This window comes from Ursus maritimus, unplaced genomic scaffold, assembly GCF_017311325.1.
Source record: "Ursus maritimus isolate PB19 unplaced genomic scaffold, ASM1731132v1 scaffold_25, whole genome shotgun sequence".
NCBI classification, from domain to species: Eukaryota; Metazoa; Chordata; class Mammalia; order Carnivora; family Ursidae; genus Ursus; species Ursus maritimus.
In genome coordinates, this window is record NW_024425008.1 from 11,730,131 (window position 1) to 11,757,557 (window position 27,427).

General features: G+C 54.4%; 1 protein-coding gene across 2 annotated transcripts in view; it reads left to right on the top strand.

The window, feature by feature from the left end:
• Positions 1-27,427, top strand: part of CCDC88C (coiled-coil domain containing 88C) — a 126,696-nt gene that overhangs the window by 49,326 nt on the left and 49,943 nt on the right. For both annotated transcript variants that reach the window (XM_040641522.1, XM_040641523.1), the window contains exons 4-10: positions 1,436-1,505; positions 13,454-13,512; positions 14,252-14,335; positions 16,915-17,055; positions 17,333-17,517; positions 18,201-18,282; positions 18,648-18,806. In XM_040641522.1, the coding sequence (XP_040497456.1) occupies positions 1,436-1,505; positions 13,454-13,512; positions 14,252-14,335; positions 16,915-17,055; positions 17,333-17,517; positions 18,201-18,282; positions 18,648-18,806 (780 nt within the window). The remainder of the gene's footprint in view (positions 1-1,435; positions 1,506-13,453; positions 13,513-14,251; positions 14,336-16,914; positions 17,056-17,332; positions 17,518-18,200; positions 18,283-18,647; positions 18,807-27,427) is intronic.

Genomic DNA, 27,427 nt, shown 5'->3' on the forward strand with positions numbered 1-27,427 from the left:
CGTTCGCCAGCATTGAGTGGGGAGGGGTCTGGTGTGTTTGGGTCCGCATCTGCTCCTCTCCCCGGCGCCCCCGAGCTGGTGTGGACACTGAGGGGAAGGATAAAACCGTTTTATATGTCTTTTGAAGGTGTCGGCCTCTCCAGGCATGCTTGCCAAGGCTACCACTCTGATCTGACGATTTGGACATCGTTCTGGGGCGTTCAGCGGGGCCCTGTGGGGCTAGAGGATTGTGTGATTGTCCCTCTTTTCTTTGTCAGAGCTAGTTGGCCGTGGACAGAACACAGAGATGCTCGTGTTCGCTTTGTGCAGTAGAGTGAAGCCGCCTCACTGGGAACACTTGTAAAAGGGCATAAGAGAGGGGCGCCTGGGCGGCTCAGTCATGAAGCATCTGCCTTCGGCTCAGGTCGCGATCTCAGGGTCCGGGGATCCAGCCCTGCACTGGGCTCTTTTAGCGGGGAGTCTGCTTGTCCTTCACCCTCTGCCGCTCTGCCCTGCTCATGTGCTCTCTCGCTCTCGTGAATGAATGAATGAATGAATGATCTTTAAAAAAAAGGCACAAGAGGAGCTCTGTTGGTGAAGAATTTCTGCAGTGACCACTTTTGGGATATGTTGAGACCGAGAATACTTATGAAAACCCACTCCCTTACTTGTCTTCTGAAAAAAATGAGACTTTTATCTTCTGATTGGTGGAAAAACAAGGCATATGTGGGCAGGGAAGACGACATATCCTGAGAAGTGCTCTGGGAAATGGGAGCGGTGGGTCGGCTCGTTGGAGCCGGCACGCTCTGCTGGGGGAGCTTGTTAAAGACCCCAGACACGGGGGCATGACGGATGGCTGGTGCCTGGGCCTTCTTTCAAAGCCCCTTGGTGTGAGGGCCAGAAGGCAGCTCATTTCCTCGCGACACCTCTAAAGGGTGCAGATGAGCTGTGATTTATCCCCTCTCCCGGGGAAGCCGCCGCCGCCGCTGTAAATGAGAGAAGTCTCCTCATTTACAGCTCGTACCAAAGACAGCTGAATGCTAGGATCCTGAATCATCAGGTTATAAAAGAGTCTGTACGTAGCCTCTCTCTCATCTTTACTCTGGATTTTTTTTTAATTGCACCAGCAAACCGTACCATAAAAATAAAGACCTCCCTTAAAAAGAAACTTACACCTAATCGTCTGTCCTAGCCTGTAGTAGATCTTCTTTTTCCCAAGGTCTCCATGCATCGGCAGGCACGATTTTTGTTACCGATCAAGGCAGAAGTATAATTAAGTTGGCCTTTTCACATTTATTTGTATTCTAAATATTCCTTCCTATTACAGAGGACCTTCATACTTAGTACTTGATGGCCGCGCGTTCATCCAGTGACTTGATAAACTGTAATTTTCTTAGTCATTCTTAAATTCTGTTTCCTGTTCTTAACGGTATCTTTTCCCCCTTTGTTTCTGTAGGAAATTCTCCAGCAGCTGATCGTAATGAACTTGCCCAATGTCTTGATGATTGGCAAAGACCCGCTGTCTGGTGAGTGGAGGCAGCCGCCTGTGGTGGCCGGGCAGCGCCGTGGGCTCTGAGCAGCTGCTGGGCACACGGCTCTGGCTGCCAGCTCGGAGCCAGCACGGTGGAAACACGAGACGGTTCGGGTGAGCTTTTCGGAGGGTGGTTGACTAGCTTGAGGCATGAAGCCAAGCGCACATTTTGTTTTTCCTTGAGGAAGAGCCCTCCCGACCCCTCGTAGCGAGCGCAGANNNNCTGCGCTTGGGGGGGGGGGGGTCTCTCCTTAGTAAACGTGGAATCCATACCATCGTGGGATGTGGTAGCTTTTGGCAAGAAAGTCAGAATCTTTTGAGGGAACTGATGTCCCTTCTGCGGGGATCCCGCTACGCTTTCATTCACCCCATGTGGATCTCTCTAGCATGTCCCGTCTTGTATCTGTTTCCACGCCTCCCGCTGGTCTCTGAAGCCCACGCTGCCAGGGTTTCTAAGTCCTAGGCCACAACACTCGGGGTGACTTTGAAAGACTGAAAGAAATGTCCTCCTGGATACCTTTCAGAAAGAAAATCCGAGTGTAATTCATACTCGCCAGCTAACTCGCTGGGTGAGTTGAAAGGGTGATGGCTTTCTTCCCTGCCACGTTTGTGCCTTGACCCGCACCCACGGCTCGTGGACGTCAGCGTGCAGGCCGTAGGGACAGCGTCCGGCTGGGACTTGTTCCAGTGGAGACCTGGTTGGCGTCGGTCTCTGGCCTCCTAGAATAGGTGAGGGTCCAGGAGAGCAGCAAGGACCCCACGCAGTAGTGACTTTTACAGAAAAGACCGCAGCTTTCCTCTGTGGCATCTCCTCCCCCTATTCCCGCGGGCGTCTGGCCACCCTTGCCCCTGTTCATAGGAGAGTAGCTCAGGTTGCCTCGAGACTGAAGGAAGAGCACCCCGAGTGACTGGCTCAGGACGGTTCTCGCAGAGAAGTTGCATCTGAGTGCCGTGGCCCTGAGAGCTTCAGTAGCTTCTGGAGGGCGCCGGGTCAGGGGCAGCTGGGCATCAAACCACTTTGCTCACGCGGGTGTCCTCCGGGGCCCCTGCTGGCTGGTGTGTCTGCCTTTTTTCCGCGTGAGCCAAAAGGAAGAGGTTTCTTGGGCCTCCCCTTAGTCTCTAGCGCAGCTGGCCGTGAACACTCGCGGCCTTGCACAGCGATGGCTCTGCAGAGGCCACCCAGGCCCAACTGGTGGCTCCTGGTGGCGAACGCCCTTCCCCACTCGGTGCGTTAGTAATAGGGAGCCTTTGGTTCGCCTTGCCTCTGCTTTCAGGCCATTTGTTTTCTGGCTTTATTTCAGGGTTCCCCCAGGTAGAGGATGCCAGATGCAACCCATCCCAGCAGCAGCCCCGGGCCCCAGGGGCGGTTGGCACGCTCGCGTTTCCGTAGTAACATCAGGAAAGTGAGGGGTCTGCTTTGCTGAGCAGAATTGTGCTGCCTGTCCTGATTCAGGGGCTGGTTTTATGGGCGGAGGAGGGGGAGATGCCTGTGGGAGGAGGTGGTGGTTCAAGCTTAGTTCTGCTATTCTGTCTGCTCTGGAGGCAGCCAGAGGCGTAAGGTGAAGAGGCAGGCAGAGGAGCAGGAAAGGAGGATGCTCTCTCCTTGAGCCCTCGGTGAGCCCACCAGGTGCTGGGCACCATGCATGTGTTAAACCATGGGAATGGGATTGTTCTTCTGGGGTGTGGCTGTGCCGTCCCATTTATAGATGAGAAGACAGAGGCTCGTAGGGTTGAAGTGACAAGCCCTCGTCACTTAGCCCGTAAGCAGACCCCAGAGCCTGAGCTCCCCATCCGTACCACACGCAGACACGTCAGGTTGGGCCAGTATTCAACTATTTTGACCTACAGACGTGGCAGTGGCACATGGTTCAGTCTAACGTTAAACACATCCCACTCCTCCGTCCAGCCACCCCGAAGCCCCCTCATGCAGTATAGCTTGCCCACTCTCCTTCTGCTGGTGCCCCTTCTCTTCCCTGTCAGTGTCTCCCCCTACCCTTCCCGCTGCCATCTGGAAGCCTGTCCTCCGGAGGCCTCTTCACCAGTTACCTCCATACCCTGGAGTCCCGGCTCCAGCCTCCCCACTCAGCAGAGTCTCTGTTCCAGCCTCTGAACCACGTGGGGCCAAGAGAGGTTGTCCACAGACAGAGGACACAGGTCCCCACTTTGTGTCTGGTGCCGAGTAGAAGCACGTGCAGAGATGTGGACTGACTTGTCTTTGAAATTGCTTTATTGAGGTCTAGTTTGCATACCATGAATTTCAGCCATCCGCAGTACACAGCGTAGTGATTTTTTGTCCTCAACGTGTAGAATTGTGCAACTTTACCACCACTCAGGTTTGGAACTTGTGGGGAAGGTGCTTTTGAGGCTGTGACAGGTGAATGGAGTGCCCCTAGCCCCGAATAGAATCAGTACACATCTGTCAAACAGGTGGAGGAGAGGCTGGGAAGAGACGGAGCGCGTCGGCCTGGCAGGCCTGGCAGCAAGCTTGGGGGGCGGGGTGCTCCAGGCGGGGCCTGACTGCCCATGGCTTCGGCAGGCTGCACACGGAGGGCTGGGGCCCCCTTACTGCGGCGTCACGGCCGGGGAGCTGAGAGCGGAACGCACGCTGGGTAGGTTTTGACAGGGGTCCCAGGGGGCTTCTGAGAACAAGGCAGGTTGGCAAGGGAGGCCCACCGGCAAGAAGACGTATTTATGGAATAGTGTTTTCTGTTTTAAATTTTAAAACATAGATGATTCTGAAGAAGCATTTTTTTTTTTTTTTAAATAAAGAACAAAGTTGGTTTCTTTATTGTGTGGTTGCCTAGAAGTGGGTTTGGGAGGTGGGAGGGGTGCTGCTTCTTTACTAATTCTGCCACACGTATCTTAGGAGCATGCCTGTGCTCTTTTTTGGCTGATATTGGCACCGTACTGTTATTTATAACATTTCACAGTTTAGGGTTTTGTTTTGTTTTTGTTGTGTGGGTTTTTTTTTTTTTTTTTTTTTTTTTTTTTTTTTTTTTGGCAAATGCACCTCAATGGAGCCTGGTGCCAGGGATGGGACAGAGCCCAGCGGAGCGTCTAGACACACACACACACACACACACACACACACACACACACGATGTAATCTTTCATGAGGGCAGTGATCTTTGGGTTTTTTATTTTTTATTTTTATTTTATTTTTATTTTTTTAAGATTTTTATTTATTTATTCGACAGAGAGAGAGACAGCCAGCGAGAGAGGGAACATAAGCAGCGGGAGTGGGAGAGGAAGAAGCAGGCTCATAGCGGAGGAGCCTGATGTGGGACTCGATCCCAGGACTCCGGGATCACGCCCTGAGCTGAAGGCAGACGCCCAACCGCTGTGCCACCCAGGCGCCCCTGGGTTTTTTATTTTTATATTGTTGCCAGTGTATTGCAGGTGTCTAGAGCAGTGCCTGGCACACAGTCAGTACTCAATAAATAAAGCATGCGTGCTGGAGACCCACCTTTATCTCCTCCTCTCTTCTGTCCCCGCTTCTGTATTCCTTCAAACAAGTGCTCCTGACGAGTATTAAACACATGCTCTCCCAGATGCAAAGGTCGAATGTCCGAGGTCGGGGTCAAGTAAGAGCTGCTCTCTGCCGAGCACCGTGTGTGTGGCTCCGCGAGGCCCGACTTGTAAATGGCCGATCCCACCTACGATGTTCAGAACGGGAGGGAGGGAGCCGCGTAGGTGCAGAAACCCAGCCCAGAGAGGAGAGGGGACTCATTCAGAGGCACACAGCATGAGGACCCCACAGCAAAGGGACATGTCTGTTACTCTGGGTTCCGCAGATGGATATATACGTGGACAGGCAGGAGGGCCGGTGCTTCTTGTAGTGTAGCCCCCGGCGAGATTCCCGGGTCCATGGAGGGCCTGACCCTACGGAGTGCTGTCCCTGAATACAGCTGGAACTTTGGAGGATAGCCTGGGGGATTCTGTTCATTGCTATTTAGTGGGCTGGCCCTTGGTCTTTAGTTTTCTCCATATTCTGGGGGTTCTAGAAGGACTTCCAGCAACAGAGAAAGCACCTTGAGGCGTCAGAGCGTTCTGTGCCCACAGATGCTGTGAGGTCCTTCCTCCCAGCCCATGCAGGCCTCCATGATTTGCTGCTCTGGCTGAGGAGACCAGAGGGCCACTTTCCAACCCCTCCCCCCACCAATAGACGATGAGAATGGCCCTATACCCTTCCACTTCTGAGCAGGCTACCCCTCAACCAAAGGCACCACAGAGAAGCTCAGCCTGACTCTCTCCTCCAGCTTTTGTGTCAAATATCCACCCTCTCCTGGGTCCAGGGGCCCTGGAAACAAGTAGGCTGTCTCTGCTCAAGAAGCCCCCCAGTCTTTGTTGGGGAAGGGACGGGGGAAGGCAGCGTTGATAACTATTAGATCTGTTCTAGGGTGAGAAGCGATGTAAGTGTGCTTCCCACAGAGTGCAGAGTAGGTAATGAGCTCTGCCTGGGCAGGCCAGGAAGACTTCCTGGAGGAGGTGTGTGGCAGAGCATCAGAAGGGAAGGTATCCTGGGACGGAGGAGCTCAGAGGGGTGGAACTGTGCTGGGAATCCCATGAGGGGCATCATACTCAGGACACTGGGAGGAAGTCCCTGTCACAGCTGAAGTTTACATTTCAAAGGCCAGAAGGATACGGAACTCCCTGAAACTCCTGGAATTTAATATTTAACACTCTCAGTGTTTGCTCTCCTGTCAAGGGCATCCTGGAAGTGCTTTTCAGATCCCATGGAAACATTCCCTCATAGTCCGCACTGTACACCTCTGCATTTTGATGAGGAACAGGGAGCTTGTGCCGGGCTGGTGTGCCCGTGACAGCCAGGGAAGAGGGCCTAGAATCTGCTTATTAGGAACAATCGTCTTGTCCCTGAGAAGTGCTCTCTTAAACACCACAGGGGCTGGCTTCCTTCTCTTGCTGTCTTCCTGCCGTCCTGCCCTCCTCTCCGCCCTGCTTGCCAAGGGACGTGGTGGCCAGCATCCACCACTGGGGGTTAATGAGAGATTCTTGGGTTCTTTCTCCAAACTTTATTTTTGTTTTCATTTCTCCCTAACTCTGATCTTGTCTTGTATGCATTTATTTTTCTTTCTGATTTATTACAAAAATCTCAGGCCCTTCAAACGAAGACGGGAGAAGTAAGTGAACAAAGGAAAACCGCCCTCGCAGCCATGCCATCCTGCTTCTGCTCCCTGTCCCCTCCTTGAGGGAACAGGCTCAGAAAAGCCCCCAAACCCTATTTCACGTGGCGAGGCCACGTCCTGCTACTTTGCTTCTGTGCTGCCAGCTGGATTCAGAAATGAGTTTTTCAGTGCCCTCTAGAACGCGGGGTTCCTGGGCCCTTGAGCTGCAAGCCAGCACTTGGCTTTTCCAGGAACGTGCAGAGCTTGGTTAACACCGGGCCCAGGCAGGCGCTCCAGGGCAGCCAGAGGCCGGCTCTCTGAACAGCCCGGGGGAGCTGCCTGGATACCAGCCTTTGTTTCATAAACTTCTTAGCGATGCTCTGTACACAGACTGCTCCCCTGGCTGCGATAACCACGCCATGGCTTCCAGCGGGACCGTGCCCTGTGGCCGTGGCCGTCAGCGGAGGAGGGACGAGATGTTATTGGTGAAAGGTCTTTCTGGTCCCCGATAGGATTTGGGCTTTGAGTTTTCCCCCTGGTGGTCGGGAGGGACCCTGCCTCACGTCCCCTCCTGCCTGTGCCACCTTCTTTCCTACGACTCGTGCAAACGCTGGGTCTCCAGCTGGATTCCGGCGGTCAATGCTGCTTTTTCTGGCCTTCTGTTGCTGGGGGCTCGGGGGAATCAGCTGTCCCCGGCTGTGGCCCCGGGCAGGCTGGGTGCGGTGGGCAGTCCTGTTTGTGGGTGATGCTGTCCGAGGGGCTTGCTGGGGCTGTTTCAATGTTCTCCGCCATCTGGGAGTGGCTGCTTTCTATCACCGGGCAGAGGCTTCTTGTTTGCCCACGGGGTGGAGCTGAGGGGTCCAAGGGACGGGGCCGGGCTTGCTGTGGGTGGTGGACAGACACTGGGATGAGGGGGCTGCTGGTCAGGGTGCACTCGGGAGGCCTCTGCCCCATTTCACAAAGACATGTGACTCCGTGCCTGCCAGAGTCCACCTGTGGTAACCATTTATTTAATAACTGAATAAACAAAGGGGTTCTGTTAATGCCTGGTGGGGGCCGCGTTCTGGGCGTAAGAAAGCTGGGTAAGGGTTTTGCAGGGTCCGCTCTTCAGATGGGGAGGTAGCAGGTGGAGGTACCTGCCTCAGACTGCATGGACCGGGACAGGGATGTGGACAGTCCCCGTGGGCCCACCCACCAGGAACTCGCCATCCATACTGTTCCTAGGCAGTGCCCGGGGAAGGTGAGCTTGACTGTTAAAATAGTAATAAACAGCAGTTTTTCATGGAAGCGGAGACCCCAGGAGGGCCGACAGAGCTGTGCCCATGTGGGTGAGTCTTGGGGTGTCTACGTACCCGGGTCATGCTCAGTGCAGTGCTAGTTTCAAATCAACGAGACAGCCCTGTAATCCCCCTTAGGAAATGGCTGTTTTTTTGAATAAGAAACCGGGAAGAGCATAGTTGGTGATTGACTCCAGCATAGAAAGCAGAGGAGAACAGCATGCAGAATTATTTAGAAAAAATACGTCCGTACGTAAGCGTGGCCTCCGTCCCAACAGGGAAGGAAAGTGAGCCTGTTCTCTGTGTTCTACCCGGGGATTCGAGGTGAACTGTTAACGTGACTGTCCAGTCAGCAGGTGCTGGTTATCGTCCCGCAGGCTGGAGTGCTGGGATCAGACGCTCAACCAGATACAGCCTTGCTCTGGAAGGAACTGTGACCATCAGTCATGACAGGGATGGTAGTGAGTTAGGGCAAAGCAGGCAATGACCAGCCCGGGACCAGATCTGAGTTCTGGGATCCGCTTCTCTGAACCTGTTCTTGTTTGTAAGATGGAGAGAATACTGTCCTCTGGGGATTCAGTCAAACGGTCATGTGTTCTGTGCAAGGGCAGTCATGGTCTGTAGGCATGAAGGGCACGTGGGGAGGGCAGAATTAACTTGATGGGTCCATTTTCCAGCCTGTGAAGCTTAAACCCACAGCCTTGCCGGCGGTTTGTGGATCCTGGGCGTCTGTGGTTGTGGAGAGCGGAGTTAGTGAGACAGAGGGCACTCTGTGTCATTACTTTTCTCTGGTCTTACAGGTAATCGCCATGCCTTCCCACCTCAGCCAGCCGGAGGGTGTGCAAATGAGGGTAGGAGGAGCTCCAACTTAGAAGGGACTGGGTGTCCCCTTGGCTAAATCCCCACCTTCATACCTGTGTGATCGTTTATAGAGGACGAGCTTTATTTTCCGTGTCCAGAGACCAGGAAGTGTGAACGTTCAGATGGCTGCGTCTTAGAGAATCAGAGTAGAACCAAAAAGGACCCTGGAGATCATGTACCAGGCACGGAAGACGGGTTTTGTTTCATGTGTCAACTTCCGTTGATTGGCAGTGGCTGTCGTGTGCTCTGTTCGGAAGGATTCCGAGCCTCATGACAGGCTCAGTAAGAAGCTGATGGGAACGATGAGCCACGTGCACACAGACACAGGATGAGAAAGGGGATTTTCCAACTCAGATCCAGTCCAGCCGCCACGTTTTAGAAGTTCATGTACTTTAATTGTCAAACTACCCTTCTATCCCCATGCCCCCCCGCCCCCGCCACCACACGTGCAATATCAGACAGTTTCCTTTCTGTTTTGGAAGCTGATTGCCTCAACTGTCTGTAGCTTTATATGTAATTTAGATCAGCATTCCAGCTCTGCTAAGAGAGGCTGCTGTGAGTTTCTCTGTGTCAAGACTTCAGGAAGCAGGTAGTAAAAGTAAGTCAGGTTTTTCTTAGACTCAGACATTAACTCGAGCTGTCATGGGGTTCCCCCTGGGGTTGCGGGCACATGTGGAGGGTGTCGGATGTTTTCAGCCCTTCCCCCACCCCTTGGTTGCTTTTAACTCACTTAGTACAGAAATCCACATCGCTTCGTACCCTGTCCTCATTTCTCACTCTGAAAGCCCATCCTCGTGAGTTTAAGCAGGAAGCATTTATAATTTGACAAACACCCATGTTCCTTTACATCTGGGCCTTGCACGTGCTGATCCCCGTGCCTGGAAAGCTCTGGTTCACCTGCCTCCCACATCGCTCCTCACCATCGGATCTCAGCTCAGAGGTCACTTCCTTGAGGAGGCCTCTAGCCTGAGCCTTACTGCAAACAAGATGTCCTTCCTCTGGGTTTCCATAGTGCTTATCAGCTTTTTAAAATTGCTGGTGGTCTTGGTCTGAGCTCTGAGGACCGTGTCGACTCCATTTCTGTGCTCAGTGAACCCCTGGCACATAGTAGGTGCTTGGGAGGGGTTTGTCTGCAAGTCTGTTTCTTCTTTGCCTGCTTAACTGTGTCACTGAGCCAGTCTCGCTGGCAGGGACCCAGGGCAGAGTCTTCTGGTATGTTTTAAAACTATTCAAAACCCACAATCTGGCGGATTTATGAAAATAGCAGGAGTTTGCCTTAACTGTTGAAATCTTGAGAGAAATTGGGAGCTTCCTGGGAGAAATGAGAGAACTTGTACTCTAATTTATTTAAATTGCATAGGGATCTGTGTAGGGGTAAAAGTCACAGGGTGCGTTTGTGGTAAGCCAGTGTTTGTACTCACTTCTCCTGGTGAGGCTGGGCGCACACAGCGCCGCTTCATTCGAATGAGGGCAGAGACGGGCGCCTGGGTGGCTCAGGCAGTGAAGCATCAGCCTTTGGCTCAGGTCATGATCCCGGGGTCCTGGGATCCAGCCCCGAGTCGGGCTCCCTACTCGGCGGGGAGCCTGCTTTTCCCTCTCTCTCTTCCTCTGTGCGCTCACTCTCTCTCAAAGAAATAAAATCTTTAAAAAAAATGAGGGCGGAGGTGAATTTCCTAGCACCCTGTTCATCGCTAAAATGTTCATTTTAAATAATTTTTTCCATGAAAATTTTTTGAAGACTCTCTCCCTTTAAAACCTTTGCCCCGACTCTGTTCTGAAACAGAGCAGGAATTCCATACTTTTCTAATGGGTGCGAGTGAGCGAGTGACTCACGGTCGTCATTGTGTGTGGCCGCTGGTGCTGAGGGAACAGAACCCTTTGTTCTTTCACCGAGCAGCCGCAGAATGTAGTTCGAGCCCTTTGTGTGCGCGCGCACACAGGGTTTCTGGTCTCTTCCCTGCAGTCAGGTAACTGGCCGATGTCCTGCTGCTGGCACTGGGCCTGTTCCGTGCTTGTCCCCGCTGTTGGTTTGCTGTTTTTATCCGTCGTGAGCTGGGAGCCTGGATCATCGGAGGTGTTTAAATTCTTTTTGAGTATGATATCATTAGAACCTTTGGGGCCTTTGCTGTGAACAGAGTATGTAAAGATTTGCCGTGTGAACTCTGACTTCCGTCTGGGCCGATCTGAGACCTTCCAAATGCTTTCCTCCTGCATGTCCGCTCCCTGCTGGTTATACACCAGCGCGTGGCCCGTGGAAGGTGAATCATCACTGGCGACGGCTGGCGGGGTGGGTCTGCACCTGTTAGGTCCACCAAAGGCTTATGAGGGGCGCTTGCCCGGTGTCTGGGGACTGACCGAGGGGACAGAGGTGAGAGCACTCACGTGGGCTGGATGCAGCACTGTGGCCAGGGAAAGATTTTGGTGAGACTGATTGCAGGCTTTGAATATTCAGGTAGGTATTTCCTTGTTATCAAAACTAAAATCGTGATTGAACATCAGCTCAGCTTTAATGCAGAAGGTTAGTCATTGTGGTCATATATTTATTTATGTTTATGGATTAGAACCTCTTGGGCCAAGTAAAAGGCCTCCAGTTAAAAAAATGCATTAGCCTGAAAATGTTTCCGCTTCACACGTTGATAAAGTTCTGCACCTTATCAGCAACGAGAAGGGCTTGACCACGGTGTGCTGATGTGCAGGGCAGACCTTAACCGTATTCTTAGGACTGTGGATCTGAGTGCTCTGAAGGGCCCCTGAGGCCCACACCCCCAACGCCTCCTGCCCACCTTCAGGCTGGAAGGTGAGAAGTGGGGCTGCAGTTTTGGTTGAGCTAACGCCCAGCCCCCATACGTAAGACTCAACCATGACCTCGGGGAAAAGCCGTTTTGAGTGCTTTCTCACTTGAGAAATACTAGGACAAGCTCGCATGTCACTCCACACACACGTTACGCCCAAGGACTGGAAATGAATCACAACACTAATTCTTGGGATCCAGCTCGGTTTGTTTATCCCAGCGGTGGTTGGGGATACGTTGGGCCATTTTTGCACAGGGTGAGCGGGTGCCCGTAAGTCTGTCAAGAAAACCATGCTATTTGTGGCATGTTGCTTCTCCCCCAAATAGAACAGGACATAATAGGAAAGGGTGAGCTCTGTGGAGTTTTTCCCCTGCAAGCAACCTTGCACCTCACCCACTTCATCACATCGTAAGGTGTGGAAACCGTTTCGTAGATACGGAGACCAGGCCTGCGAGACAGAGTATGACGTGTCGGAGTCACGCCTCTTCGGGTGACCGAGCCTGTCTAGAGCCCAATATTTGACTGTTTACGTGGTGGAAACTGACTAGGCAGGCAGATGAGGGTGCATTCGGCCTCACACATAATCGGGGAGACATAGCGCAAAACAGCGAAATGAGGTTTTTTGGCGTCTCTGGCAGAATTGAGAAAAAGTGGTAGGACGGAGGCGTGGGAGGATGGGATTGGGACTTGCTGTTTTTCGGTTGTGAGAAAGCAAAACGGTAAAGCCTTTCAGCGGGGCAATTTATTAAAGAAGGAAGTAAGGATGTGCGTAACTAGCCACTAAGGTGTTCTCTGTAGCATTGTTTAGATTAAAATAGCGAAAACTTGAACCTCTCGAAGAAGATTGGTTGAATTAGTTTGTGGCCTTTGTACAAAGTCGATATGAGACCATCAGAAACGATGCATATAGGGGCGGCTGGGTGGCTCAGTCGGTTAAGCGTCTGCCTTCGGCTTGGGTCATGGTCTCGGGGTCCTGGGATTGAGGCCCCGTGCTGTGCTCTGTGCTCAGCAGGGGGTCTGCTTCTCCCTCTCCCTCTGCCCCTCTCCCCACTCAGGCTCGCTCGCTCCCTCCCTCCCTCTCTCTGAAATGAATAAACTCTTTTTTTAAAAAATGACACATATATGTTTGGGATTTGCTCTAGAATACTCCAGCCAAACACTGAGACAGAGAACGCGGGGGAGGGGGCGGAACCGATGTGCAAACTGTTGATCACGTGAAGCTGGGTGATGCGGGTGGGAGGTTTGTTCCGCTGTTCTCCTTTGTCTGTTTGACGTCCCGCATGATGGAAAGGTGGAGTTCTACACAGCCTTATTTTGGAGGACGCGGTATTTCCTGTGGGGTTGACTCTCTCTCCTGTGCTTTCCTTCCCACACACCAAAAAGAGCCACTGGTACTGAAGTTCGTTCACTATCACGAGAGGATAGTTACGCTCTCTGAATGGAAAAGGGCCACAGAGCTTTACGGATGGAATTCCCATTTGGTTTAAAAAATAAACCCATACAGGGGCGCCTGGGTGGCACAGCGGTTAAGCGTCTGCCTTCGGCTCAGGGCATGATCCCGGCGTTATGGGATCGAGCCCCACATCAGGCTCTTCCGCTATGAGCCTGCTTCTTCCTCTCCCACTCCCCCTGCTTGTGTTCCCTCTCTCGCTGGCTGTCTCTATCTCTGTTGAATAAAAAAAAAAAAAAAAAAAAATTTTAAAAAAAATAAAAATAAACCCATACAAAGAAAACAGATGGGCGTGTGTATACCTAGAGGGATAGCGCTGGGCACAAAGACTCCTGTTTCTCGAGCTGATCTCCCCTCCCCCCTGCAGCAGACACAGATCCCTGGTGACGTTTTATGAACCGTTGAGCTTAACTAGTTATGTTGCTCTTTTGGTTTAGGGAAGAGCATGGAGGAAATAAAGAAGCTGCTGCTGCTCGTGCTGGGCTGTGCCGTCCAGGTACGGGTGGGGCCGGCGGGGCGCGGGGTGGCCTGCTCTCAGCCGTCTTGGGTTTGAGTCATGAGCTGGGAGCTCTTGGGTTCCTGAGAGAGCGGAGGCCGCCATGTCTGGCACAGGGTGCCTCGGGCCAGAGGGCAGGTGGGGGGACCCATGGGGTCCCCATGTAGGAGCATCTAGAACAGGTGTCGATGACCTATGGCCTGTGGCCACATTGACCTGCCACCTATGTTTATAAACGAAGTTTTATGAACACAGTCATGCTCACTCTTTTACACACACTCTGTGGCCGCATTCATACCATCGCGGCAGAGCTGAGGCCAAATGGTCCACTGGGTCTGAGATTTTTTTTTTTTTTTTTTACAACTGGCCCTTCACAGATGAAGCTTGCCAGCGCCTGGCCTAGATTGGGTGTTCTTATTCTTTACGTGTTTAAGACTCCCCTGGAGAGCTGACTCGAAGTGCAGATTTCAGCATCCCCCCTACCCCCCCCCCCCGGTGTTGTCAGTCTGGGATGAGCCCCCCAGGTGATTCTGCTGTAGGTCTGATACAGGTAGTCGGAGCAACTTCTAGAGAAACCTCCATGGGAGGGCTGGGGGGAAGGCAGGAGCTTGCTCAGTTATGAAGGAGAAGGCTTGGGGGGGGGGGGTGGGCAGTTCCTTTTGAAACTGTACTTCGGCGGCAGGGCGGCCCTGGGTTGCCCTCGCACGGGGCTTTCTTTAATACCTGTAACCCTCCACAGTGTGAGAGGAAAGAGGAATTTATCGAAAGAATCAAACAGCTGGACATTGAGACCCAAGCCGGGATCGTGGCCCATATACAGGAGGTAGGTGTGTGGCCCCGTGGGGTGTGGCTGTGGATGGCGCTCCTGTGGCCACATGGCGCTGGGCGCACTCCACCGGGGAAAAGCTTAGAGAGTCTGTCACCGTTAATGATCTTCTGCTATTAGGATTCAGATGCCTCAGACACATTGATTCTATTTGGCAAGGTAACCATCAGCAAGCTAAAATGGGGTAAAAATAAGAAAAAATTTTTTTAAACCCTTAATCGAGTCTTCTTTTGCTTCCTCTTCTTGCCTAATATGGACTCAGACTATTTTTAAGAACTGTCAAGTGGTTTAGGCTCAGAATTTGATTTACAGACCCTGAGAATGTCTTCTGGCAAATGTCACCCTCCTTCGAATAGTTGATCTTTATAGAGAGAGATTCTCTGCTTCTGTCAGTGACATGGCAGAGAAACAAGCCGCCCCCACTTGGGGAGTTAAAAACCAGCAAGTCCCAGGGCTGTGTGCAAAGACCCAGGCTCCTGGATGGGGTCGGGAGGGCTCTGCACCAAGAGCAGCCCCTCCACCATTGCCCTTAGGGCGACATGGTTCCCCAGGAAAATGAGCCTGGAGAGACAAGTGCCCACCTGAAAATTTCCTTCCCTGACCTCCACCACACCCTCTCTCCAAAAGGAGCGCTGTATAGGGGTGCCTGGGTGGCTCAGTCGTTAGGCGTCTGCCTTCGGCTCGGGTCATGATCCCAGCGTTCTGGGATCGAGCCCCGCGTTGGGCTCCCTGCTCAGTGGGGAGCCTGCTTCTCCCTCTCCCACTCCCCCTGCTTGTGTTCCCTCTCTCGCTGCCTCTCTCTCTGTCAAATAAATAAATAGAATCTTAAAAAAAAAAAAAAAAAGCACTGTATGCTTGAATCATCTCAGGAGATACAGTTTCGCTTTCAGTATAGTTGGACAGATGAAGGAAAGACACACAAAAGACACGAGCAGGAGTTCATAGGAGCAGGTGTATAACTGGCAGGAGTAGCTGAAGGCAGGGCTCCCCGTGCTGGCAGCAGGGACAGGCTGCTCCTGGGCTTGGGGGCTCCCGCAGCTGCCCAAGGCACTGCGTGTGGTCGTGGTGAGCTCTGAGCCAGGATTTGAGGCAGGAGATGAATGGAGCTCGTTGCAGGTAGGAGGTTCATCAGGGAAAGTCAGTAATATAGCAGATATTCTCAGCCACCTGTATCAGGGGCTGACCAGTGGTGAGCTTCAGAATGATTCTGCTTTTTTTCCTTTCACGTCTGTTTTTTTTTTTTAATTGTGTTTATTCCAGGGCCTGGGTCCTGGAGACTCACCAGTTCTTTCCACTTGCTGTTTTTCCTGCTCAGACAGCAGGATGTTAAAAAGAGAGAGAGAGAGAAGGGATGTGGCCAGAAAGGATTCCTGCATGCCTCTCATGTGGGGGCTGATGGTGGGGGCTGGGCTTCACAATTAACTGGGTGCTTCTTAAACGTTCAGGTGTCCAGACCCCATGAGAGGCCAACTGAGTCAGAACTAGTCGAGGACGGGCACCAGCCTTCAATTAAAAGCTCCTCGGGTGACTGACGTGCACCTGAGGTTGAGCCCCTGTGCCCTGCTCCACAGAGGCCTTTCCCCAGCCTTGGTTTGGGGCAGGCCCAGCACCCAGCCTCCGCTCCCAGCTCTGACTGTGCCCTGTACCACGGGATGAGATTTGTACTGATCCTTCGTGATCAGCTGATTCCCAGTTTTTCCTTTGTAAGGCGGGGAGAGGTAAAAAAGGGGGGGTGGCTTTTGAGAAACTAAAGGGCCCTGTCTTTTGTTTTCTTTTAACTATTTTCTGTCTCCGTGTACTGCCCTGAAAAATTTAAGAACTTCTGTTGGTGTGCCTCACTGAGTGGATAGCCCTGGTTTCTTTTTATTTTCCTCTGTTGAGGCCTGAGTCTGCAAATACTTCTCTTCCCAAACGGAGACATCAGGCACTCAAAATAGATCTTCTGCCCCCTTGGTAGGTCTGGAGGGGGAGGTGTAAGAAGGTCAGGCTGGCGGCAGCCACGGAGAGGCTGCCCAGTACGGACGTAGTTGTGGGCCTCCGCTCACACCTGACGGAAAGGGGAAACCAGATGATCTTACGTGCCCTGTGGGGATGAGATACGGGCTTACCTGAAGTTGGTTTTAGATAATGACCTATTTCCCCCCAAAATAAAATTGTCACGTGCCCAACATTCTGACATAAGCCTTTGATTTAATATTTGCCATATTCACATTTGATTTGAAGTAATAACACACGGTCCCTCTCCTCCCCCTTGGAGCCTCTGAGGCTGCCCTTCCTTGTGTTGGAAGTCCATGGTGCTCCAGGAACAGTACCCGAGGGCTGTTTAGGGAAATACTGTATTGTAGGAGTGCTTTCCGACAAGAAAGCAAAATCCAGGTGTTCTTAAAGGTGGTGTTGAAAGCGGGAGCGGCTTGTGGAAGCAGCTCGCACCTGCTGAGGCAGCCCCCTTCTCAGGCAGACCTGTCGGCGAGGGGTTGCTGGTGTCGGTGGAGTGACTCAGCCGCGACCCCGCCTCGTCTTGTGCGGGGAGGTGGGTGCTCCTTACTGGCCTCCGCAGCGTCTGCCTGTGCCCACAGGTGACCCACAACCAGGAGAATGTGTTCGACCTGCAGTGGCTGGAGCTCCCGGACGTGGCCCCGGAGGAGCTGGAGGCCCTCTCGAGGAACATGGTGTTCCATCTCAGGAGGCTCATCGATGAGCGAGACGAGTGCACGGAGGTGCGTCACCAGCGGGAGGAAGGCCCTAGAAACACCGAGCTCTGGGCGGGGTGGGGGGGTGGCTCCTGCATTCACACGCTCCCGGTCATCCCTCTGAATATTCCATCTCTTCTGAAAAACTCGCACTCCTTTCTCCTGCCTCCCTCGTGGTTTCTCGCTCCCAGCGGGCGTCTCCTCTCACTTTCTCCCTGTCTTCCCGCGTGCGTGGCCGCGTGCGTGCCAGCACCGTGCGGGGCGCGCTGGTGTGACTGCTGCTTTCCCTCCCGCCCCGCCGCAGCTGATCGTGGACCTGACCCAGGAGCGGGACTACTTGCAGACGCAGCAGCCGCCCAGCCCGCTCAAGTCCTCCAGCGCCGAGTCCACGCCCAGCCCCACCAGCAGCCTCTCCAGCGAGGACAGGCAGCACCTGGCCGTGGAGCTGGCCGACACCAAGGCCCGGCTGCGCCGTGTCAGGCAGGAGCTGTGAGTCTCAGTGACCCCGGGCTGTCTTCCTGCTGTTGCGTGGGGGTGTTGCAGACGCTGTCTGTCGTGCGCTCCATGTCTGCGTGGTGTAGCCAGCTGGAGTACTCCAATGTGGGCCCCAGCATCAGTGGGCTCTGCCCCGAGCTTGGGCGCTGTTTGAATGTGGACTGGTCACCTCCCTGTCTGGGCTCCTGCCAGTCCGGGTTACAGATTGTCTGCAGAAGCAGCCTCCTGTCCACACTAGTCCCATTTGGGGCAGGAATGATCACACATGGGGGTGTGTTCTTGGCTGGAGGGAGGATGCAGCTCACCCCATCGGGTGCATCTGCTGTCCCCTCTCTCCTGCAGCAGGTGACTATCACTTCACCCCATCTCAGGAGCTGCCCGCCTCCCCCTTGCTGCCTGCCTGGCTGTGGGGAGTGCACCTGTGGCTGGAGCTCCTTACCTGCCCTGCACCCTCAGGGAAATCCAGCGTCTGGTGGGTGGGGTTTGAGAGCAGCCTTTGAAAAGTGAAAAATGGAAAAGGAATTTGAGTCAGGAACATTTTTGCAGGCTCCATCTGCAGACTCCTCGCTCCCAGAAGCATCCCCTTCCCTCTCCCTGCTGTGGTCTCGAGAGGTGGGGGGCTGGTGGGGGTGCTAGCTGAGGAGGCCTCACCACGGTTCCTCCAAATTGCCCCTCAGGGAGGAGAAGACGGAGCAGCTCGTGGACACCAGGCACGAGGTGGACCAGCTGGTGCTAGAGCTGCAGAAAGTCAAGCAGGAGGTGAGCGGGAGGGCCTGTGCGCATGTCCAGGAGGAGGGGGCGGTGGTGGCGGGGACTCCCCAGTAACTGAGGCCCGGAGGTTCGGGACCGTAGCATCCGGGGCTTCCAGCAAAGGCCTCTGTGTCTGTCCGGCCCAAAGCAGCACTGCCCGAGAGCCAGCTGTCCTGAGAATGGCTGTGAGGGGTGACCACGAGTCTTCGTGATAGTGTGTGGGGACCCTCCGCCCAACAAGGACCTGCCCGGCCACCAGAACATGGCTTCTCCTGGGATGTCCTGGAAACGCTGCCCTGCGGGGACTTGGCCCCCTCTTCCCTCTGCAGAGGGGTGCCCTAAGCTGGGTTCCCCTGCCTTTCCCCACCTTCCAGAACATCCAGCTGGCGGCTGACGCCCGCTCTGCTCGCGCCTATCGAGATGAGCTGGACTCGCTGAGGGAGAAGGCGAACCGTGTGGAGAGGCTGGAGATGGAGCTGGTGCGCTGCAAGGAGAAGCTGCACGACGTGGATTTCTACAAGGCCCGCATGGAGGTGAGCCCGTGCCTTCCAGACGCACCTGCAAGATTTGGGGAAAGGGGGCCATTGTATCTCCACGGCGATGCTTTCCCCGTACCTTAGTCTATCTGCGCGTCCCCAGAAGGCCCCCTCTGTGCTCCTTGCCTGGCTGGAGGCATCAGAGGGGTGAGGGAGGGGAGAGAACATGGTTCTGTGATGAAGAACTCTGATTTCTTGTAGGGTTTTTCCTTCTCCCTCCTCATGCCACAGTGATGACCATCTACTCATGGATTTTTCTTTTTTTTTCCTCCTTCTTTTTCTGGTTTTCTGTGGTTAACTCTTGCCAGGACTCTGTTTCCTCATCCATAAAATAGAGATAGTCCTACCACTTCATGAGTTTTTTCAGATGAAAGAGGCAGAATTTCTGGCACTTGGGCAAATCCCATAGTGAGCCCTCAGCCGTGGAACCCACTTGGATCCTCAGGTTCTGGGTGGACGGCGGGGTAGGGCGTCAGGGCTAACGGGGGACTGGAGACCAAGACCCAGGTGAGGTCACTGGTGCTTCAGCCACTCACCCTGACTGCCTCACATCAGCCACTGGTTCTGGGACCCTCTTTTCCAAGGATTTGGGGATTTTTGCCCCTGTCACCAATCCCAGGGGGTCAGGAGGTAGTTGTAATAAGCTGGTAAAATCAGGATGTCAGCACATAGCAAGTGGGCTTTTTTGGGAAGAAATAATCCCAGTTGCCACTCAGGAGGCTTTTGAGGGGACTGGACACAGATCTGGGGAGCACGGTGGCCCTCTCCCAGCTGTGCTGCTGGCAGGCACGCTTGGGAGGGCTGTGTGGCTGAAGACCCGGACATGCTCTCCTGCTGCAGGTGGGCCCTGCCCCTGGGCCGTGGGAGGAGGGGGGGAGGCTGTGGTGCAGGGCCTATTTGGTACCCAAGGAGTGTCTATTCCCTGAGGAATGTGACACCCTACCTCCTGCCAAGAAGGCGCCTTTGGTGCTGCGGCCTTGGCCTGAGTCCCACGTGGGGGTGGGAGACCAGCTCTGGCTTTGTCCTGGAAACGGTCCACTGGCCCCGCTGAATTTGAAAGGCATAAATCCCCGGCACAGACAGGTTCTGGGACGTGGGCACACACCGGGGCCTCTCATCACTTACTAGAAATGTCATAATTGGGAGAATGAGACAGTCCCACCCATTTCCCCAGACTGCTGCCCCAGCAGCCCCTCCTGTGCATGGTGGGGACCTTATGCAGCCCCCAGATGGGATCAGAGGTGGAGTGTGGTTCCCCCTCTCACCCTGATTCTGTCCGGTGAAGCAGGTGGATGTCAGGATCCAGTCTCTGATCTCTGTGTTCATGCCTGCCCTGTCCAGGCAGCTTCACGGGGTCCTCCGGACACAGCCACTTCGCGCCTGCCTGCTGCCAAGGCCTGCACCAGCAGCGAGGGATCTAGACACAGGATGATGCATGGCCTGTGTTCACGGAGCTTGCAGACTTCAGGGTTTCTCCTGGGATCCCCTCATCCTCAGATTTCTCCAATTCTCATATTTCATGCCTCTCTGTAGTAACCACATTTTTCACATTGATGAATGTCATAGTGAAGAGTAACGGTGAGATGGGTAATGCCTTAAATTTTGCTTTAGTTTTTATTAACCACAAGAGGAACAGCGTGTGTCTGCGTGAGATGTTGACTTGGGGGCAGGCAGTGGGTGTGCAGACGCTTTGCAGCCCAGGCTGGCTGATGCATTGGGACTGGTCCGTGGAGTTCCAGCCACTGTGGAGAGGATGCTTCTTGCTGTGCTCCCGAGGCCCATGCTAACAGGGGTCAGCGGATGGGAGTACCTGGGCACCCATCCTTAGATTTGAAGTAGTTACATGAGCCTTGCTCACTGTTGGGGGCGGGGTCATAGGCCCCAGTCATGGAAGGTACGTGCCATCCTCAGGAAGCGTGTTAGAGAGGGGAATAGTGTCGTGTGTATTTCAGAAGCACATGCGTGTTGCTGGGTGAGAACAGATCACAAGGGGCGTCAGGATGCCATAGGCTATGAGAAGTCTACCAGCCAGATTTTATCAGCCTGAATGGCCCCGCCGCCTTCTGCCCACTCCCTGGCACAAGGCCAGGAGGGGCTGAGCAGTTAGTAGAGTGACAACCGTGTGCTCTCATTCTCGTCTCACAGCAGCCCCGGGGACGAGCTGAGCTCGGGGAGGTTGAGCGGACGGTGCAGGGCCACTGGCTGCACATGCAGACCCAGGTCTGTCTGGTGTTCCAGCCCCCTTTCTGCTGCAGCTTCCCTGACTGCCGCTGGCCTAGGCCCCGAGGTGGGGGGTCTGTTTGCTTTGACTGTGGATATAGGCTCCGCATCTAGACCAGTAGATGAACACTTGTTGAAAGAATTCTGTCTGGGGTTTTCTTGGGGCAGCATTTGCAGAGCCGGCTGCTGCTGGGGCACAGTGGAGCCCCCCCACCCTCTCAGATCCCTGTGCCGTCTCCCCCTGGCCAGCCGCCTACCAGAGCGCTCAGATGTGCGTTGGAAGTTAACCTGGAGTGCAGCTCAGAGACCTCAAAACAGGTTGCTTTGGGATGAGCCAGCAGTATTTGGGGGCCTGCAGGGATCGAGGTGGGCTGTCTGCCCCCGGGTGCGGGGGCCCAGGCTTGGGCCACTCAGTCCCTCTAGTGCTTCGTGTCGGGGGCAGCGCTGCCTCGATGCGCTGGTGTGTCTGATGGGACCGCGTTTGTGTTTCAGTAAACAAGGTTGCCCAGCTCTATGTGGAAAATCAGATTTTCCAGGGTGTGCTGATGCCCATTTCCAAGGGATTCCCCATAAGATTCCTAAATAATTTCTAAGCAATTAGAAGTACTCGGTGACATACAGAAATGTGTCTGTGAATTGAGATTGGCCTGCATGTGATAAAACCTGAGGTTAGAAAAGTATGATGCGTACACATCCAGAAACCAAAGACAGAACGGACGGAGAGCTGGGTAGATGGGTGGACGTGTGACAAAGCAAATAGAGTGAAACACTAATTACAGAATCCAGGGAGGTGCGCATGACGTTCAGAATATTTATTTCAACTCTTCAGCATACTTTAAAATCTCCATAGCACAATATGGAGGGGGAAGTAAAAAGATAGCAGTGGGCGTTAACTCTTCTGAATAAGCTGATAGGTGATTGACATCAATTTAATAATGAAATAATTTAAAGTATTAATCAGTTTCAAGCTATGCAACTGCTCTCTGTGAGTGTTAGATCTCTATTTCTCAAGGTGTGGTCTGTATCTACCTGTGTCCCAGTCTGTTCAGGAGGCCTGTTCAAAATGCAGATTCCTGGGCACCACCCTAGATCCTGGGAGTGGACCCTAGGAATGTGCATTCCGCAGGCTCTCTCCCAGATGGCTCTTCTGCACTGTCAGGCATGCGGCCCCCAGTCGTAGATGGACAGGGCACTCTTCTTCCTGCTGGCTTTTCTCTGCCAGAGGCGGGGTGGGCAGGGCTGACGGCCAGCCTGTGGGTGGAGCTTGGCCGGAGGCTTCCTGTGTTCACCTCCAGCCCCTTAGGCATGGACTGGGTCTTATCTCGACTGCATGCCCGGGGCCTGGCACACACTAGGCACTTCGTAATCACCCCACAAGTCGGGTAAAGCCCCACTGCTCAGCAATAGAAAAATTTAGCCTGGGGAGAAGGACAGGAAGGATCAGGCACCTTTGTCCCCTCCAGAATGGAGTGGTGTTAGGTGTGAACGGGCAGAAGGGCAGCAAGAAGAGCACAATTGTTGTGTTCAGGCCAGCTCATGCTGTGGATACCTACCCTATAGGGGACCCGCTTCTAGACGCAGGGAGTGGCAGGTGGCCCAGGTGCCCTCCCCGAGAGCCTGGCCAGTCTCACTGCTGAGAAGCACAGTAACGCATCTCACGGGCAGGCAGCGTGTGTTAGTGCCGCATGGGAGGAAACGATAAAAGGTCTTGGAGTTCAGGGCGAGGGCAGGGTTGATCTTGGTTCGAAAAATATGGACCACAAGTTTCCACGTTTTGTTGCCAAGCTTCTGGCAGCTCTTCTGTGGCTCCTAGTCTAGTTTACTTAAGGGTTCATGCGACAGGAGGAGGCAGCGAGGGCATCCGCAGGTGCAGCAGGAAGCATGCGGTGGGTGCCCCGGTGGTCCTTGACTTCCCTTTGCAAGCAGGTGTCCCTCCTCACTGCTGCCAGTGGGCCCTATGGGAGGACAATGGAGGCAGAGAGGCTGCCTGGAGGTTCCTCTTGTCCCGTGTTTTGCTTTTGGCTGAAATTCCTGACAGCAAAGGGCAGGTGCGTTGCTGCCATGTGCGTCCTAAGCAGGGTAAAAGTGAGATGGGCCTTGTCCTCACGCCTCTGAGATTTATGGCTTTCTAGGCAGTGCTGGCTCCAAAGTAAACATAGTCTGAGAGGTGGAGACCCAGCAGGGCACAGTCCTAACTGCCACTCCCCTTGCTGGGTGTTGGGTGAGGCTTGCCCCCATCTATAAAAGGGGGTGCCTGGCTTCTTGGATAACATACGAGCATATTTCCAGCTTATCCTGGTGAGACTTGGGAACTGATCTTGCAGCGAGGGGCGGGGTGGGTGGTTGGCAAGGCAGTTAGGAGCTACGTTCATGAGCAGTCCACCCCACCCCAGCCCTGCCCCAGGTGTTCCCCATCCTTCAGAGCCCATATCCCCACCTGCCAGCATGTCCCTGCTGCTGCCCGCAGGCAGGATGAAGAGTGAGTGAGGGCCTTTGCCCCTTCTCTGTTGTTGCTCATTGACCCCAGGGCCTGCACACAGGATGCCCTCCATAAGCATCTGAACTGGCTGTCCAGCCTCCATCTGTCCTCATTCACATCCCTCTGTCCTGCCACCACAGTGACCCTTCTAAGAGTTCTTTGGGCACCTACGCCTTTCTCTTGGGATAAAATCCACACTCTGCCCCTTGTCTGGCACTCACCCACTTCTGGTCCCCCATGGGACTCTGTTCCGGCCATACTGAGTCCCCTTCAGGTCCCCCAGTGCCCCTCTGAGGCCTCCTGGGCCCAGCCTACCTCCCCAGGGCCAGATGAGGAGAGGGTAGGCCAAGCTCTCTGGGCCGCATTCCGGGGCCTCCCGCTTCACGTTTCCCGTAGGCCCCCTGCACACCCCCAGCAGAATTCACCATGTGCTGCTGTGATGATGTGCATTCCTGTGTCCCACCCACACCAGAAGCTCCTGGAAGCCCGGGTCTGTGCCTCACTGACCTTGAGCTTGAGTCCTCGAGCATGCTGTGTAGCTTGGGGATGGCCAAACTCCAGTCCATCCAAGGGTGAAGTCTGGCCCCCCATCCATTCTTGTAAGTATAAAGTTTTATTGGAACATCGCCAAATCCATCCATTCACGTGTTTTCTGTGGCTGCTTTTGGTACACCCGCAGAGTTGAGGAGCTGTGACAGGCACCGATGATCTGGAAAGCCAAAAATGTGGAGCTGTGGTCTGGCCCGGGTAGGTGCACAGCAGGGTTTTCGATGAGCAGTAAGAACCGCATTTAGGGAGATTTTTCCGCCCGCCAGGAGAGGCTAAGCTCCAGCCACATCATCACACGTAAACCTCATGGGGGCCCACAAGGTTTAGCGGCCACTGCGGGTTCCTCTCATTTTTTTCAGATGAGAAAGCTGAGGATTCATTCACACCTCGTGTAGCTGGCCCTGTCAGTAAGGAGGCAGACCTGGCGCTGGAACGTGTCCGTCTGCCTGCAGGGCCTCAGCCTTGATGAGGAAGAAAATAAGGGAGGGGGGTTCGCAGAGACAAAGGGGGCGCAGGGAGAGGTGAAATGGGGGGACTTGAGGAGGGGGGTGATGATGGAAGGGCGGGGGGGGCCCGCCACCAGCAGCCTATGTGAGAATTCGGACATCATGCGGTAAGTGGGGAAATGTTCAGACTCAGGGAACGGAATGAGAACCTTGGAGCCTTGATCTTCTGTTCCCACCTGTGACTTTGTGTTTCTCTGTGTATTTGAATGGGCTGGATTTCGGTCGCTCTAGATGCCTGAGAGAGGCTCTGGGTGCTGCGGTTTGAGCGCAGCGGGGAGGAATGGGTTGTGTTTGATTCCGCCTCCCCCCAACTCCCAGCCTACCCCGCCCCCACTGCCTCTGGTGTTTGGTGCTTCTTGGGGGTCAGGGAGGCCCCGTGGCAGCAAGTCTTCGCCGGTTGTTGGTGGATGGATGCTTGGAGGTCTTACAGCGGTGCGAGGAGATGGTGACAGCCAGTCTGCTCACTGGGCCTCGGGCACCACGCGCGGAATACTTCACGTGCATTATTGCCTCTGATCCCGTATCAGCCCTGTCGGGGTGCCCATCGTAGAAAGGGAGGCATCCCCGATGGAGGGACATGCACTTGCTTCACGTCTCATGGCTAGCAGCGCCTTGGCAGGCCTGGGAACCAGAGCCCGTCAGCCCGTATCCCCTGTCACTGCTCCCGGTTACCAGGCCAGATTAGCGGTGGCAGCTCTCAAGCCCCTTGGGGACCAGCCGTCAGGCCTGGCCTGTGACGGCCTAAATGTGGCCCCTCAGCTGTTTGCAGGGCTGGGTCAGGCCTTTAAATAGCCTCCCGGTTCAGTCGAGGTCAGGTCTGCAGGGGTGCGGGCTGGCTTCGGGCAGCTGCGCAGGGGTGAGGAATAAGGATTCTCAGCCCTCCAGGCGGAGCCCTTGCCTCGATGTAGGAGCTCGGGCACAACTTCGTGCAGATCTGATTTCTCACTTCTGAGGTCGTGGGGTGTACGAGGCAAGCTGAGGTATTTCTGTTGCCTTATATACGGTGGAGGTTGAGGTGGAGGCCAAAGGATGGAGAATTTGAGTAGTTAGAAATCATCGTGTTCCATGCTGTACTTCTGTCCTGCACACGCTTATCCATCCCTGCCTGTTGGAAGTCACTGAGTCCTTAAGTGCCCATGTCATATGTCCTCTGACTGCCCCCGCATGGCATGATTTGGCCAACAGGTGTTTTGGACACATCTCTGAGGCCCACAAGAGCAGAGGTGGGACAGCCCTACCCTGAGGAGTTTACAGTCTGGGGAAGGAGGGAAGGCCGCATTGCCTCATGATGTGTCCAGGGCACTCTGGGAGCCCAGGTACCTGGCTCAGCAGGCAGGACAGAGTGAATTTGCAAGCATTTCTCAGAGGGGGCAACTCAGGCTGGGTTTTGTAGGCTGGTTAGAGGTTGGTTGTGAGGCTGAAGGGACAGCCTGTGCTGTGGGAGCTGAGGGCCCAGCAGTGAGGTGATATGGGGAGTGCTGGCGGGTGGGCCTGCTGGAACTCAGGGTGTGAACAGTGGGGGCAGTGGCTGGGCCTTCTTCCTGCTTGAAACCCCCTATGTGCTTTGGCTCACCTCATTGTTGCTGGTCTGGGCCTCTTTCCCCATGAGCCCCTTGAGGATGGATTGCAGGCAGCTGAGGGCAGTGGAATGAACACAAGTCTGGAGCTCTCGGGCCAGAATTCAAGTTCCAGCTTCGCCCCTTGCCAGCTTCGTGACTTTGGGCTCATTCCTTTATGAACCCAAGTAAGCCTGTTCATCTGTAGGAAGACAGTGTCCCTGCCTCCGTCTTGGGGCTGTTGGGCCAAGTGAGGGAGGTGGGGGCAGGGAGCGCCCAGCGCAGGGCCAGCCACATGGTGGACAGGGTCTCCCAGCAGAAAGAGGGCACTTCGGTAATCCTGAGCTTAAACCCTTCACAGCCGCCAGCCTTTGATCAGAGCCGTGACCACTGATCAGAAGGCATGTGGTTTCCCCTCTACCAGGAATCTTTAATGCAGGGAAAATGAACACGGAGTGGATAAGCAGAGCTACCCAGTTGTTAGGGGGACAAGCCTTTGAAAACTCTGCCACCGAGAAAAGCAGACACATCCCCACATGTGCGCGTGCGTGTTTGCACGCCGTGAAGGCATTTGGGGGAAATTCAGTCCCCCCACCATACTGAGTGGTGCTGGAGGGGCTCCGGGGAGAGGAGGAACCAAGAAGCCCCATAACTGGGGTGGAGGGGAGGAGAAATGGGGTGAATGAGCTGAACTCCGCCTGGTGAGAGTCCAGCGGCTTCTCGTGCATGAAGGGGCTCTGTGAGGAGACGGCCCTCGTGTTCCACACCCGGCACGTGCCTGACACACGGGGCGCGCGGTGCTTATTTGTGGGGTTCCCATTTGTTTGTGTCTGAAGTCTCAGAGACTCCCCATTTCCAGGAGGCTGCTAAGAACCGTTTTTTGTCCAAGAGTATGTATGTAGACTGTTCCCATAGGAGCTGGGTATGGAACAAAAGCTGATCTCAACAGCTCCTTTCTCCCAGGACCCTGATCACGAAGTCTGTGTTGCTGAGGACGGGACTCAGCCCTCGAGCCTGGGACCGTTTCTCAGCCCCACCTCTTCCTGCTTAAGGAAGTGGGGCTCAGCCAGGTCCCGTGTCGGTCGGCAGCGTCCACTTGTCCGTCCGCCCAGATGAGGTTACAAATGCCAGACGCCTTGCTACCACTGGCGGCATGAAGTAGACACTGAGGAAGCGTCCACGGAAGGAGACACTGAATTCAGACATCTTCCCGAGGCGTGGACTTTCTCTTTCAGTAGAGAACGCCTGTTTGGCCTGGGGGAGTGGGAAAGGTGAAGGCACTGAGAGGTGGAGCCCTACCACCTCCCC